Below are 14,507 nucleotides of genomic sequence, written 5' to 3'. Positions count from 1 at the left end.
TTCACTGGACACAGAGCTAAGCTGAGGGGAACTGAGGCACAGAAGGCAGAGGCCCCAGAGAGAGTGGCAAAAGAACACGTGTTGAAAGGGAATCGAAGCAAATTGCAGCGGCTAGGGAAATCAATGAGAAACCTTCTGATGTTAACTCAGATCTCAAAAGCAGTCTCCAAAGGACATGACTGTAAGAAGCATTAAGACTCAATAATGACAAAACTAACAACAGTGTATAATAAATAGTGCTGTTCGGATGCTTCCAAAGAACCACAGACTGGCCTAACCAGTTGATGCACATTTATTCATCTAATTCTTAGAAGGTATCATCAGCCCTATTTTTTTTTAACAAACTGTTTAGACTAACAAAAATCAAATGACTTGACAATTGGCCTAAGGTCATACTATTGATACTTCCAGGGCCAATGTGAATTCATTTTGGCCTGATTTGTTCTAACGTACCGTACTACACTCACTGGTAAAGAAAATGATATCCTACCTTATTCCAAAAATTGTTGAAACTATTTGTTATGTACCAAGTTTGAGGAGGAGATTGGTGTTAAAATTACTAGTAACTTGTTGGGAATGAAAGATTATCATACATTGCTTGAACCCACACACAGGATTCTTTACACTTACTGTGAACTACATAATGTAGAGTAACAGGAAACTTTTTTTTAATTATTATCATCTTAATATTCTTAGCTTAATGAATGGTGCTTACTTAACCTAAAACCATTAAAGGAAAAACTATAGTTTCTGACTTAGTTAACCACAAAATGAGCTAAGATCAAAATCTGATTCTCTTGACTAAAACTGTAGCATTGTGGCCTCAGGATATTCGGGAAATAAATGCTAAAATCTGCTTTGGAAATGACCTACGACAATGATGGACATGACTTACGGAGCCAGATTAAAAAGATTCAGTTGGACATCGGGCCTAGCGGTGAAGACACTGGGTATTCGGCATCCCACATGAGAGGCCTGTGTTTGAGGCCCGGCTCGTCCTCCGGCTAAAGCAGAAGCCTGGTGAGCAGTGGGGACCAAACTTCCTCAAGCAGCCGGGCTCTGCCACCCACATGAGCCAGGACAAAAGGTCCAGCTCTGTCAGTGAGCAAAATGGTGGAGGGGGGCCTTTAGTACCTACAGGAATGTGCCCCCCCAACAAATAATTTTTAAAAAAGATTCAAAATTGAATCCATCAGAAGACTAAATGAGGATAAAAGTATGCAAAATTATTAATAATCTCTAAAATATTAGAAAAAGGAATACTTAAAAAAGATAGCAAATTTCTACTGACTCATTATTCAAATAGTTCAAATTAAAATGTGAATTAAAAAATAAGTATTCATAATAGACTATAATAGACTATACCAAAATAAATGAGAAAACTTGAAAATTTATTCTGGCATCTACGCTGTTAAAATTGCAGCAGATACTCAAGACAATTACATTATTAATCATCTGACAGTAGCAGCTTAACATTTGGACTCCATAAATAACTTAAAAGAAAAACAAATTAATGCTTCCATTAATTTTGCCATCATAGAGCTAATTCTTACTTATGAAAGGTCAATCAAGTAATTCAATGTATTCTAATTGTTAATTTTTAAAAATGATACATTCATGTTAAAGGCAGAGTGACAGCGGGAGGAGACACACAGCAGAGAGGTCTTCCACCCACCAGGTCATTGCAAACGGCTGCAATGCCAGGGCAGGGCAGGCTGAAGCCAGGAGCTGCAGGGTCCAAAGTACTTGCGCCACTTCTGCCGCTTCCTTAGGCATCTCAGCAGGGTGCAGGAAGCTGGATCCGAAACGGAGCATCCAGGAATGAACCAGCACCCGGGTGGGATGGCAGCAGCAGCTAAAACCCACCACGTTCCAATGCCATCTCCTTGGCAATGTTCAAAAATGTTTACTCTAATCTGAGGTGAAATTTCAAAGACCTCACAACATATTTCCACTGTAATGACCAACATTTAAAATGTGCTTTTCAAACTAATCCATACATTTTTTTCCTTAATGAAAGAACCCAACAGTACCACATATGGCTAAAGATAGTAATTTTAAATCTAGCAACAAATATTTGAGCATTTCCCAGTCTGTGAAATGACACATTGTAGTAACTTCGAAAATTGAAAAGGACTTACTTTCTTAGTAAAATTTTAGTATTCAATAAAAATAATTATTCTTCTGCTCAGACCAATTTCATAATCTGATCATTTTATGTAATACAGATTACATGAAACATTCTTTTGAATAATTTACATACTTTTATATGCAATGCTAATAGTAACACTAACAGTAATACTAACCGAAGACAGGTGTTACTAACCTAATAGTAAAGAGAAAGTGTCTAAATAAGCAAGCTGTTAGTGCAGGATTTTAGATACTCTAAGCAACAACTTCTCCACATCAATATTAGATTAAATTAACCCTACGTTTCATATGTATTGATTTTTAATTCTAAATAGATAAGTCAGTCATGGCATATATACAAAAAGAACTTCAAATGTTATCAAAGTTGTTTTGGACTTTACACGGGAGATATTTCACCATATCATGACACTAAAAGATGGACTTTATTAACGATATCCAAGCACATGATATTCAAGTAACACTAGTTACATTTACAATCAAAAGACACAAAATAGCAATAAAATCTGAACACTAACTTTTCTCCATTGCACCAGGTAAACAACGTCCCGTCCTTACTGAAGGCATAGACTTTGCAATTTTTCCCAGATTCCCTGAAAATGACAGAAAGAGTTTAGATTAATACACACATGAATAATTTCCAAAAAGTTGATTTAATAACTCAGAACTTATAAAAAATTTAGAAAATAATTCAAATATGCTTCAGTCTGCCAAAATATAATGCCAACAACCATCGTAAAATAGAGTGGGAATCTGATACCAGCCACAGTTCAGACTCAAGAAACAGCCCCCGGAGTCAAGAAGGACTGTGTGGAATCCCCAACATGTGATTCCACGTAAGAGGTGCCAGGTGCCAGCCTTACTCTTAACAAAGTGAAAGGAGTTCACCCACGAGGTTTTGTGGAGAATCCCTAGACCGCCTTCACAGCAGAGCAGTGAAGGACAGGACATCCTCGAGTGACCAACAAACGCCTTGGACTTGAGGCAGAAAACACCTGCCATTAGTCTCACCTGGAGAGACAACAAGCTTAACAACACCAGGAGCGTCACATTCCGGAAATACTGACAAAGGAGTCCACATAAAACCAGATCATTTTCCGACTGCTGGGTAATATTCTAGAAATAATCACAGCTCTAAGTACGTATCTCTCCTTTTTTTTTTTTTTTTTTTTTTTTGGTTAAGATTGATTTATTTTTATTGGAAAGTCAGATATACAGAGAGGAAGAGAGACAGACAGGAAGATCTTCCACCTGATGATTCACTCGCCAAGCACTGGCTATGGCTGGGGCTGAGTCAATCCGAAGCCAGGAGCTAGGAGTCTCTTCCGGGTCTCCCACATGGGTGCAGGGTCCCAAAGCTTTGGGCCGTCCTTGACGGCTGTCCCAGGCTACAAGCAGGGAGCTGGATGGGAAGCAGGGCTGCCAAGATTAGAACCGGCAACCATATGGGATCCTGGTGCATACGAGGTGAGGACTTTAGCCACTAGGCTACAGCACCAGGCCCAAATACTGTATTTCTCAACCCAAACTGGGTGCTGGGGTCCGGCGTGGTGGCCATTGCGGCTGCTTGGGGAGTGAATCATTGGAGAGAAGATTTTCTTCTCTGTCTCTCCTCCTCTCTATATATATCCAACTTTGCAATTAAAAACAAAGTTATTTTTTAATTAAAAGTTAAAAACAAAACAAAACAAAGCCGGGCACTGTATTTCCTGCTTGACAATGAAGATCCAAGCAGAAATGTCTGGGTATGCACGCGTCCACTGGGGCATCCCAGCACTAGATGAGAACTCCATGACTAATAAATAATTTGAATTGCTGAATAACAATAATATACTGAGAATACAGTCCATTTTACAAATCACTGCCCGTTAGCAAGTAGTCACAGTTATGACCAAGATGTCCACCATCCTACTATTCATGCAACTCACTTCCGAAACTAAGATCGAATTCTACACTTAACTCTTACTAAATATCTCTCACCTTTTGACCTACCACTATAGTCTGCTTATAACTATTTAAACGTGATTTTCTCTTTTAAATCATGACATCTTGCAGGAGAGACAGAATGGGTTTGGGCCAGCTGAGCTAGGGTGTAGCACCAGCTGGCAAGGCTGGGACTTGGCAAGTCATGTCATGCTGGACCACATGACCCCCACGGGCACAAGATCTGGAGCTTAGAACATTTCTGGCAGGGGAACAGTGGGCACTCTCCTGTGAGGCTGTACCTATGGCTAATGAGCACATGAAGCAGGGGTGGAGCTGGCCAAACTGGACAAGGCAACATCACCAGTCGGCATACATGAGGGCCAAGTCCAGAGGGGAGTCAAGGTGAGCTAAGCTGCTGCACCCATGGGTGTGCACATGAGCCAGATGTGATGTGGGTTGGGTTGGGCTGGGCTAGCCTGTAGCAGAGGCTGGCATGCACAAAAAAGGGAACTGGCAGTAGCTCCGGTGGGGGTGGGGGCGACTGCTGGGAGTCACCATGAGTAGACCACAGCACCCACTGGGATACGTGGGGAGCAGCTCTGTGGCAGGAAGGCTGGCTGGACTGGGCTGCAGCACCCACCGGTGTGTGTGAGATATGGGACTGAGGTGGCGATAATCAAGCTACACCCACCAGTATATGCACTGGCTGCTGCAGGTGGCAGGCCACACCTGACCCAGCACTGGCTCACACCGGAAGAGTCAAGTCTTCTGTGATCCCAGGAGAGGTGTCTTAAAGGATTACTGGACTAGACTGCTGGACTCAGACTCCGGCCAAGGGAAGAATCACAGGCTGTGTGGTCCAACCCTGAAGTGCATGTACTGGGACAGGGCCTTCTCAGTTCCCGATGCCTGAGCAGTGAACACGGGCAGCAGAAGATGCCAGCTGCCTCATCAGAGGATGCAAAGCAGAACAGCTCTGCCACATGTTCCTGGGGTTGTGGCCGCAATAAGGCGCACTTTGTTAACCAGTAGATCTTGGCAACATTTTCTCAACCACAGAGCAACAAAACTGACAACATCTCAGGGGAATTGAAACTCAGAACACTCTTCTCCACATCAGGGTCTCCAAGGCATCATCGAGGGACTGTCCTCCATCCCTGGATGCTGATACGATCCGACAGCAAGGAGTGGCTCCCTTCCCTTCCCCCACTGGAGACACAGGAGAAAAAAAAGACTGAAGCATACATCCCATCCACCTCCCTCAGACCTCACCTTCCCTAATCAGGTCCACATGAGCCTGCAGCCCTCTCAGCCACGCAACCAATAGTAAAAGAAAATCAAATATTACATCTTTCCTCACAGATGTACATAACGTATAAATTATAAAATATTTCTAATCTATCATACAAATTACCTACAAGAATGACAAATAGGTTCAGTACATCTTGCAGTTCAAAAACTGCTTCTCCCTTATACTAAAACCAACTCCTTAACCAGTTCACTTCACTGTCATCATCACCACACCCAAAAGCTTATTTCCCACTTTGTTAAAATCACGTTTACAGTTCTATTTATTTTGCTGTGTCTGTAAATTCTGTGCTGAAACAAGACACATGTAAATTTGTTCTCATTTTGAGCCCATAATTACACTCTTATCTCAGTGGTTATAAACTGCTCTCTCAATAACTCATTCTAGAACTATGTTTAGGATGGATGGCAAACTTATTAAACTGCAGAATCCAGAACTCAACTGTAAAAGAATCAAAAAAAAAAAACAAAAAACAAAAAAACTCAATTCTCAATTGTTTTCTAAATCATGGTAGATGGGAGATTTTGCTTATTTTGACATAAATTTTTATTTATTTTTGGCATAAATTTTTAAATGAAAAATTTCAAACAAATAAGAACAGAGAAAAAAGTATAATCCATATAGGCAGGTGGCACCAACTTTAAATATTGAAATTTTTTCCTCTCCCTCTCATTTTTATTTTAAGCAAAATTCAGATATCATATTACTCTCTTCAACATTTCAGTATGCATCTATAATTGAAGACAGTCTTTTAAAAATCACTAATATGTAACTTCATCCTATAAAATTAACTCCACTATCATCTAATACTCAGTATTTACATTGGATAGGTATTTTTAAAAAGTTTAAAAGATGTCTTTATTGATTCATTTCAAAGGCAGAGTTATAGCAAGAAGAAATTGGCCTCCAAAGTCAGGGCTGGGGGGGGGGGCCAAAGCTGGGAGCCTGTAACTGCAAACGGCTTTTCCAGTAGGCTTCCAGGCACCCAAGGCTTGCACACTCTGCTGTTCTTCCAGGGGCACTCCCAGGGAGCTGGATACAGGCAGAGAAGCTGGGATTCAAATCAGCATCATTCTGGGATACCAGCAATACAGGCTGCAGTTCAACCTGCCGTACCACACCAGCCACAAATAACCATGTGTCTTTCTTTTCTAAAGATGTATTTATTTGGGCCTGGCATGGTGGCCTAGCGGCTAAAATCCTTGCCTCAAATGCACCAGGATCCCATATGGGCGCCAGTTCTAATCCCAGCAGCTCCACTTCCCATCCAGCTCCCTGCTTGTGGCCTGGGAAAGCAGTTGAGGATGGTCCAAGGCCTTGGGACTCTGCACCTGTGTGGGAGACCTGGAAGAAGTTCCTGGCTCCTGGCTTTGGATTGGCCCAGCACCAGCCATTGCAGTCACTTGGCAAGTGAATCATCGAATGGAAGATCTTCCTCTCTGTCTCTCCTCCTCCCTGTCTCTCCTCCTCTCTGTATATCTGACTTTCCAATTAAAAAAAAAAAAAACTAAAAAAAAAAAGATTTTAAAAGATTTATTTATTTGAAAGGCAGAGTTACAGAGTGAAAGTGAGGAGAGAGACAGACAAGAGAGATCTTCCTTCTGCTGGTACACTCCCCAAATGGCTTCTGGGTCTCCCATGGGGGAGCAGGGACCCAAGCACTTGAGCCATCTTCTGCTGATTTTCCAGGAACATTAGTAGGGAACCGGAGCAGCCAAGACTTGCACCAGCATCCATTTGGGATGTCAGCACCACCAAACCACAGTGAGAGCCTGTTAGGCCCTAGAAGTTCTCCAGGCAATTTAGAGAACTGCCTAACTTAACCCTTCCTGCTGCCAAGCCCCAACTATTCAATGAAAAGACCTAGTCACTTCATTCCCCAACACCACCGATTGTCACAGGCTCTATACCAATACACCCCTGACTGCCTCCATGACAGGAACAGCAACAGGAGTGCGGGCACCAACAGGCAATCCTGAGAATGCAAAACACGCTGGCTGCAGGTGCAATCCTTCCCCTCCTCCCCGAGTCGTGTGCTTCTAAAACAGTAATGTGCACACGATCCGAGTGCCGGTTCATCTCCACTGCCTGCTCCTTGAGAACACGCACACAAGCTGTGCCCTTGGAGCCGGGTCCCTGCCACCCACAGGGGACAAACAGCTGGAGTTCCTGGTTCCTGGCTCTCACGCATCCCAGGATTTGAGAAATCAAGCAGACAGAAGGTGTGTTTTGTATCTGCCAATATAAAACACATATATTCTTATATATTTACAAATACACACATATATATGCTGTTTGCCAAATTTAAAAATATATACTTATAAATATATAGCTAAATATATATATTAAAATAGTTATTTGATTTTTATTGGAAAGGCAGATATACAGAAAGGAGAAGAGACAGAGAGGAAAATATTCCATCCAATGATTTATTCCCCAAACAGCCACAACGGCTAAAGCTAAGCCAATCCGAAGCCAAGAGCCAGGAGGCTCTTCCAAGTCTCCTACAAGGGTGCAGGGTCCCAAGGCTTTGGGCCGTCCTCAACTGCTTTCCCAGGCCACAAGCAGGGAGCTGGATGGGAAGTGGAGCTGCCGGGATTAGAACCGGCACCCGTATGGGATCCTGGTGCATTTGAGGCGAGGACTTTAGCCAGTAGGCTGCTTCACTGCACATCTTTATCACTTCCTGGGTGATGTCTCTATAGCTGATCTCTGGTCTACATTTCCTGTAGAAGGTTCTGCATAATAAAACCTAAAATTGGCCCTTGGATTTGCATGGGATCAGCCTGATTCTAATATTCTCCATCAACAGTTCACTGGATAACCACTGACCTAAACCAGGGCTTCATATGCTATCCAACAGACTCGGTGGCAGCATCACTGGGAATTTGCTAAAAATGCAAATTATCAGGCTCCACTCCCGATCCAATGAATTAGGAAATGTGGAGGGCAGCTATAATTTATGTTTTTAACAAGCCTTTCAAATGGCTCTGATGCGTGCCCAGGTTTAAGGACGACTGGCCTACACTTTTGATTCCTTTAGGGCTACAAAATGGCAACCCTCTAATACCATCATTCCCTCTGTAATTACCTACTGAAATTCTTCAACAAAAAAATAAAATAAAAACAAAACAAAAACTTTCCTGTGGCCCGTGAGGAGGTATCCCATACGGACAGTGGTACAGCATCCGGCTGCTCTACTTCCAGCCCACCTCGCTGCTTATGATCCGGGGAAACAGAGAATGTCTCAGTCCGCTGGGCCCCCGTATCTGCCAGGAGCCCAGAAAAAGTGTCTGGTTCCTGTTTTGAATTGGCTCAGCTCCAGCTGTTGTGGGTTTTTGGGGAACCTCTCTCTGTTTCTCCTTTTCTTTGAATAACCCAACTTAAAAAAAAAAAAAAAAAAAAAAAAAACTTGTGGACAGGAAAAAGTAAAATAAAACATAATATCATAAAAAACCTCTCCTTCATCCACAATTTAGTCCCTGAAAACAAGTGTGTGCAAGAAAGGCAACATAAATGCTAGATCGCTGCATCGGTTCTCACAAATGGTTTTCTCTATCGGCGGAGACACAGAGCAGCCCCTGCACCGCTGGCCCACGCCCTGCCGGCCGCAGTGGCCGAGTGGGCCGCGTGCCCCAACTCCAGCTTCCTGCGTTCTGCTGCAAGATGCCCCGAGTGCTTGAAGTGCTCTCTGCGTGCTACACACGAGCTGACCGCCTCTCCAGAGCTGCTGCTTTTCAATAAGGAACAACATTTAGAGATCGTAATCTGGAAGGCTGCTGTTAGTGCCTTATCACTGCTTCCAGAACATTTTAATGAACAAAATTTGAGAAATCTTGCTTCCTAATGATAGTAACATAATTCTGTATCTACTGTACCCCACAACAGTCAAATGACTGCATCAGTTTACAGCTTAACACAAAATGGTCAAACATACCTAAAAACTGTGTAGGCTGGGCCCGGTGCAGTAGCCTAGCGGCTAAAGTCCTTGCCTTGAACTCACCGGAATCCCATATCGGTGACAGTTCTAATCCTGGCAGCCCCACTTCCCATCCAGCTCCCTGCTTGTGGCCTGGGAAAGCAGTCGAGGATGGCCCAAAGCCTTGGGACCCTGCATCTGCAATGGGAGTCCTGAAAGAAGCTCCTGGTTCCTGGCTTCAGATCAGCTCAGCTCTGGCCGTTGCAGTCACCTGCACAGTGAATCAGCAGACAGAAAATCTTCCTCTCTGTCTAGTCTCCTCTCTGTATATCTGACTTTCCAATAAAAATAAATAAATCTTAAAAAAAAAACTCTGGTTTTCTATGGTACAGCACTAACTCTGGTACACACATAGGTTCATTTGTTTCTGCTTTCCATTTGAGCATTTTTAATTTCTCTCTTTTTGAAAATTTATTTATTTTAAAAGAAGGTTGTTTCCTTAAAAAAAAAATCAAAAAAAAATTTTTTTTATTTTTTATTGGAAAACCAGATTTACAGAGAGGAGGAGACACAAAAATCTCCCATTCACTGGTTCACTCCCCAAGTGGCTGCAACGTCTAGAGCTGAGCTGATCCGAAGCCAGGGGTCAGCAGCCTCTTCCAGGTCTCCCACGCAGGTGCAGGGCCCCAAAGCTTTGAGCCATCCTTGCCTGCTTTCCCAGGACACAGGCAGGGAGCTGGATGGGAAGCAGGGCCACCAGAATTAGAACCGGCAACCATATGGGATCCCAGTGCATGCAAGGTGAGGACTTTAGCCACTAGGCTACCGTGCCAGATGCAAGATTTATTTATATTTTTATTTGAAAGGCAGATTTTACAGACAAAAGGAAAAATGTAAAGAGAAAGAGTGTTCTTCCATCCTCTGGTTCACTGCCCTAAAGGCTGCCAGGCCAGAGCTGAGCTGATTTGATGCTGGGAGCCCTGGAGTCTCTTTCCGGTCTCCGATATGCGTGGTGGGGTTCTAAGTACTTTCAGCCATCCCGCGCTGCCTTCCCAGGCCACAGGCAGGGAGCTGGATGGGAAGCAAAGGAGCAGGGGCAGGACCAATGTCATTTGGGATGTTGGCTCTTCAGAGCTGAGGATTAGTTTGTAGCGCCACCACACCAGCACCTAAATTTGATCAATTTAAGATAATTACATGGCTCAAAGTCAACTACACTCATCAAAGATGATCCACAGGCAATTCTTCCGAGTCCCTTAACTCTCTCTCACTCTGTTTATCATTCACCTCTTCTGGAGAAAAATGGCTTGAACTCAATATCCGCGGGGTCCGCACACTCCCTCACTGCCCCCAGCAGCACCGCCCCTCGGCGGGGGGACTGCTTCCGACTCTGAGGACCACTATCCTTGACACTGCTTTTTCCACATTCTATTGACACTACAGAGTAGGTCCCAAAAACTTGATGTATCCTTTTTATTCTTGCTTAAAATATACCCAACTACAGTACAAACTTTATACTCCACGTTCTCTACAACATCACTCAACAAACCAAGCCGTACCTTGGAAACACCGTGCTTTCCGTAAAATGCGGGGGCCCGTTCACCATGTACAGTCCCTCTGATCCTCGGACTGTAAAAACAAAACGAAATGGATCACCATCTACTGGTACAATTAGCAGAAGTTTTCTTAAAAAAAAATCAAAAACTTTTTTTTTTTAAAGATTTATTTTTATTATTTTTTATTGGAAAGGCGGATATACAGAGAGGAGATACAGAGAGGAAGATCTTCCGTCCGATGATTCACTCCCCAAGTGAGCCGCAACAGCCGATACTATGCCGATCCGAAGCCAGGAGCCTCTTCCGGGTCTCCCACGCGGGTGCAGGGTCCCAAAGCTTTGGGCCGTCCTCGACTGCTTTCCCAGGCCACAGGCAGGGAGCTGGAAGGGAAGCGGGGCTGCCGGGATTAGAACCGGTGCCCATATGGGATCCCGGGCGTGCAAGGCGAGGACTTAACCACTTGCGCCACCGCGCCGGGCCCAAAAAAATCAAAAACTTTTCAGACAAAATACTAGCATAACTGTCAAACATTTTACTGAATTATAGAATGTTATATATAATGTATAAATACAATGTTAGCATTAAAGGGGCGTGGTTTCCTCCTCTAAATCAAATAACTACTGAGAAATAAATACGTGGTTTTCAGATAAAACTGTGAAACTTTCATGGCTGTCGGCAGAATGAAGGGCACTGTGATGCCGTGGAAAGGACACAGGCGAAGGGCGACGTGGGCGCCTGTGTCCTAACATGTCAAACAGAGATCGCAACACGTGAGCTACGGAAGAGAGAATGAAAATATAAAACATATGTGACATTCTTAGCCATGCGCAGCATTGCGAATATGTTTACAATCACTAAAAGAGAACTTATTATTTACTAATAAGTTTTTAATGATAGCAATATCCTAAAAGCCTCAAGCGAGAACACGGTTCCTGAATAAATAAGTGAATAAAGCACCTGCAGAACCAGACTACGGTTTTAAATGGGCGAGTTAGATGTATCCAAAATAGGCCAGATACTCAATTGAGTCATTCGAGAATGTTCACTGGAAGATCATCTCCGAGCTCCGAGGTCCAGGGTTGGGCACAGGACACGGACCGGGGAGGGGGACCAGAACTGCGCCTGGCCTCTCAGCAGGCAGTGGCCAGCCACCCCGACATGTGACCAACACTGACGCTAGCGCTACAAGGAAACCGGAAGGTGCAGTGTGTAACAGGGGGCTCGGACCCGAATGGTAAGAAGTTAGGACAAGCGTGCTTGAACGGTGCATACACTGAGGTCTGCGCAGAGAGCAGCACCAACAAGCAAAGAGAATTAGTAACAATTACAGAAACCGCACAGCAAGAACAATGACAAAGTACCAGAGGGACGGATGCAAGGCCCACAGGCTAGAAGAACAGGGCTGATATCTCTCTGAGAGTGAAGCACTGTTGTTTCGTATCCTAAGGATGCTGGGAAACTCAAGCCGATTGCTAAAACCACATCTGGACTTGGAAAAGGTCAACCTGGTATCAGGAATATAGAAAATAAAGTGTAAAGATGAAGAGATAGGAGCCCGGCGCAGTAGCCTAGTGGCTAAAGTCCTCGCATAGAACGTGCCAGGATCCCATATGGGTACCAGTTCTAATCCCAGCGGCCCCTTTCCCATCCAGCTCCCTGCCTGTGGCCTGGGAAAGCAGTGGAGGATGGCTCAAGGCCTTGGGACCCTTTTTCCGCCTGGGATACCTGGAAGAGGCTCCGTGCTTCTGGCTTCGTACTGGCTCAGCTTCAGCCATTGCAGCCATTTGGAGAGTGAATCATTGGGTAGAGGATCTTCCTCTCTGTATATCTGACTTCCCAATTATGAAAAATAAAATAAAATAAAATAAAATAAATCTTTTTTAAAAAAACAGACTAAGAGACAATGTGGAGATGTGGAGAAATTGTCCCGGACACTTGTGCAGTAGTGCCACAGGGAGGAGCATGGAAACTCGGCAGAAGAGAGAAAAAGCACAGCAGAAGTTTGCAGTGTTCAGCATAGCAAACTAACAGGACAACGAGTTGCTATTTTATTGCTAGAATTCCTGCTGGTAACGACAGTGTAAGTGCTGGGTACTGGTGCATCAGCCTAGTGGCTAAGGTTCTCTCATTGCAAGCGTCAGGATCACATCTGAGTGCCAATTCGTATCCCAGCTGCTCCACTTCCATCCAGCTCCCTGCTTGTGGCCTGGGAAAGCAGTCGAGGACCGCCCAAAGCCTTGGGACCCTGCACCCGTGTGGGAGACCCGGAGAAGGCTCCAGGATCCTGGCTTCAGATCAGCTCAGCTCTGGCCGTTGCGGACCCTTGGGGAGTGAGCCAGCAGGTGGAAGATCTTTGTCTCTCCTCCTCTCTGTAAATCTGACTTTCCACTAAAATAAATAAATATATCTTTTAAAAAAAAGTGTAAGCGATGAAGGCAATGAAAACGTGTATGGAGGTCCATGGCTGCCGTCCACCTGCTTTCATTTCCACGAGCTGCTCACACATCTCCTCCCTTCCCTCGGTTACTGGGGGAGAGGGGAATCTTGGCTGGGTGATCTCCACTGGAAAGTCAGACTTATAGACTTGCCTTCTCAAGAACTGCCAGGGGGTGGAAGCCGTGGCCGACTTTACCTGGTCAACCCCTCCCTTGCCGCTGTGTAGCTGAGTCCTGGTTTCTCTGCTTCCAGTCTGCCTTTCCGCTAATGAGCTTGCTACACTTCAGAGAATGATGGCCAAAGTGCTGGAGGCCCTGCCAAGCAGGGCGGAGAGCGGGGCCAGGCTCGCGGCTCCAGCCTGGCATGCTCGTTTGCCAATGAACCAGCAGAGGGCGACGGTCTTTGCGTCTAGCACTTCCTCAGACCTGGCTCTGATGCACAAAACAAACATTAAAAAAAAAACCTACCAGGAAGTGGGTCTCAGAACACTGCCATTCTACTTGAGAACTAGTTCAAATTTCAGATATTCTAGGATCCCAAAGTGAATCTAAACTTAGAACAACAGAATCACCAATGAGTAACACAACTATACCCTCGTAGAGCCTCCACAGAAAATAAACATACATAACCGCATGATGAGTTGATTGTGAAGCATTTGTTAGTGTACGGCCGGATGCCATGTTTGGTCTTATACAGAACTCAGGACCCAGCTGCTTGGGGAGGACAGCTGCCCGTGGGTGGTTTGTCTGAGAGCGGAGCCTGGAAAAGTACTCTGCACGCATCACAATCCAAACTCCTTGTATCACAGCCCGCACAGCTCTGAGAGCCGTTCCTTCAAAAACTCAACTACGTGCCAGGCATTAAGGATTTCAAACAAACGGCTGAGAACTCACATCCCACTGTGTGGGCTTGGTGTCTGCCCTGGTTCCCGACTCCAGGGTCCTGCTATGCTAACAAAGCCCCCGCCGGGGAAGTGGGGAGTTTCGGGACCTGGGCCCCTGCCAATCCCGTGACAGACCTGACCACTGGGTTTCCAGCTCCAGGGCTGCAGCACGCCCCTCCGGCCACCCACCCACCCACAAGTCATGGAGGGTATTTGGGAAATGAGATGAAAGCTTTCTCTCTCTCCCTGCCTCTTAATTAATTAGTTAAATCCATCATTGTACTAAAATACTATGATTTCAAAGAATCTTGGTCTATTGCTACAATGTGT

General features: G+C 44.6%; 1 protein-coding gene across 3 annotated transcripts in view; it reads right to left on the bottom strand.

Annotated features, from left to right (window-relative positions):
• Positions 1-14,507, bottom strand: part of EIF2A (eukaryotic translation initiation factor 2A) — a 43,231-nt gene that overhangs the window by 20,390 nt on the left and 8,334 nt on the right. For 2 of the 3 annotated variants that reach the window (XM_040974783.1, XM_040974786.1), the window contains exons 2-3: positions 10,862-10,931; positions 2,667-2,741 (exon numbers count right to left, since the gene is read on the bottom strand). In XM_040974783.1, the coding sequence (XP_040830717.1) occupies positions 2,667-2,741; positions 10,862-10,931 (145 nt within the window). The remainder of the gene's footprint in view (positions 1-2,666; positions 2,742-10,861; positions 10,932-14,507) is intronic. The other variant, XM_040974784.1, reaches the window with a different exon arrangement.

Source organism: Ochotona curzoniae, unplaced genomic scaffold (assembly GCF_017591425.1).
Source record: "Ochotona curzoniae isolate NIBS_2020 unplaced genomic scaffold, NIBS_Ocur_1.0 contig_2599, whole genome shotgun sequence".
NCBI lineage: Eukaryota > Metazoa > Chordata > Mammalia > Lagomorpha > Ochotonidae > Ochotona > Ochotona curzoniae.
Note: the sequence above shows the minus strand (reverse complement) of the source record. Positions and strands in the feature narration are given on the sequence as shown.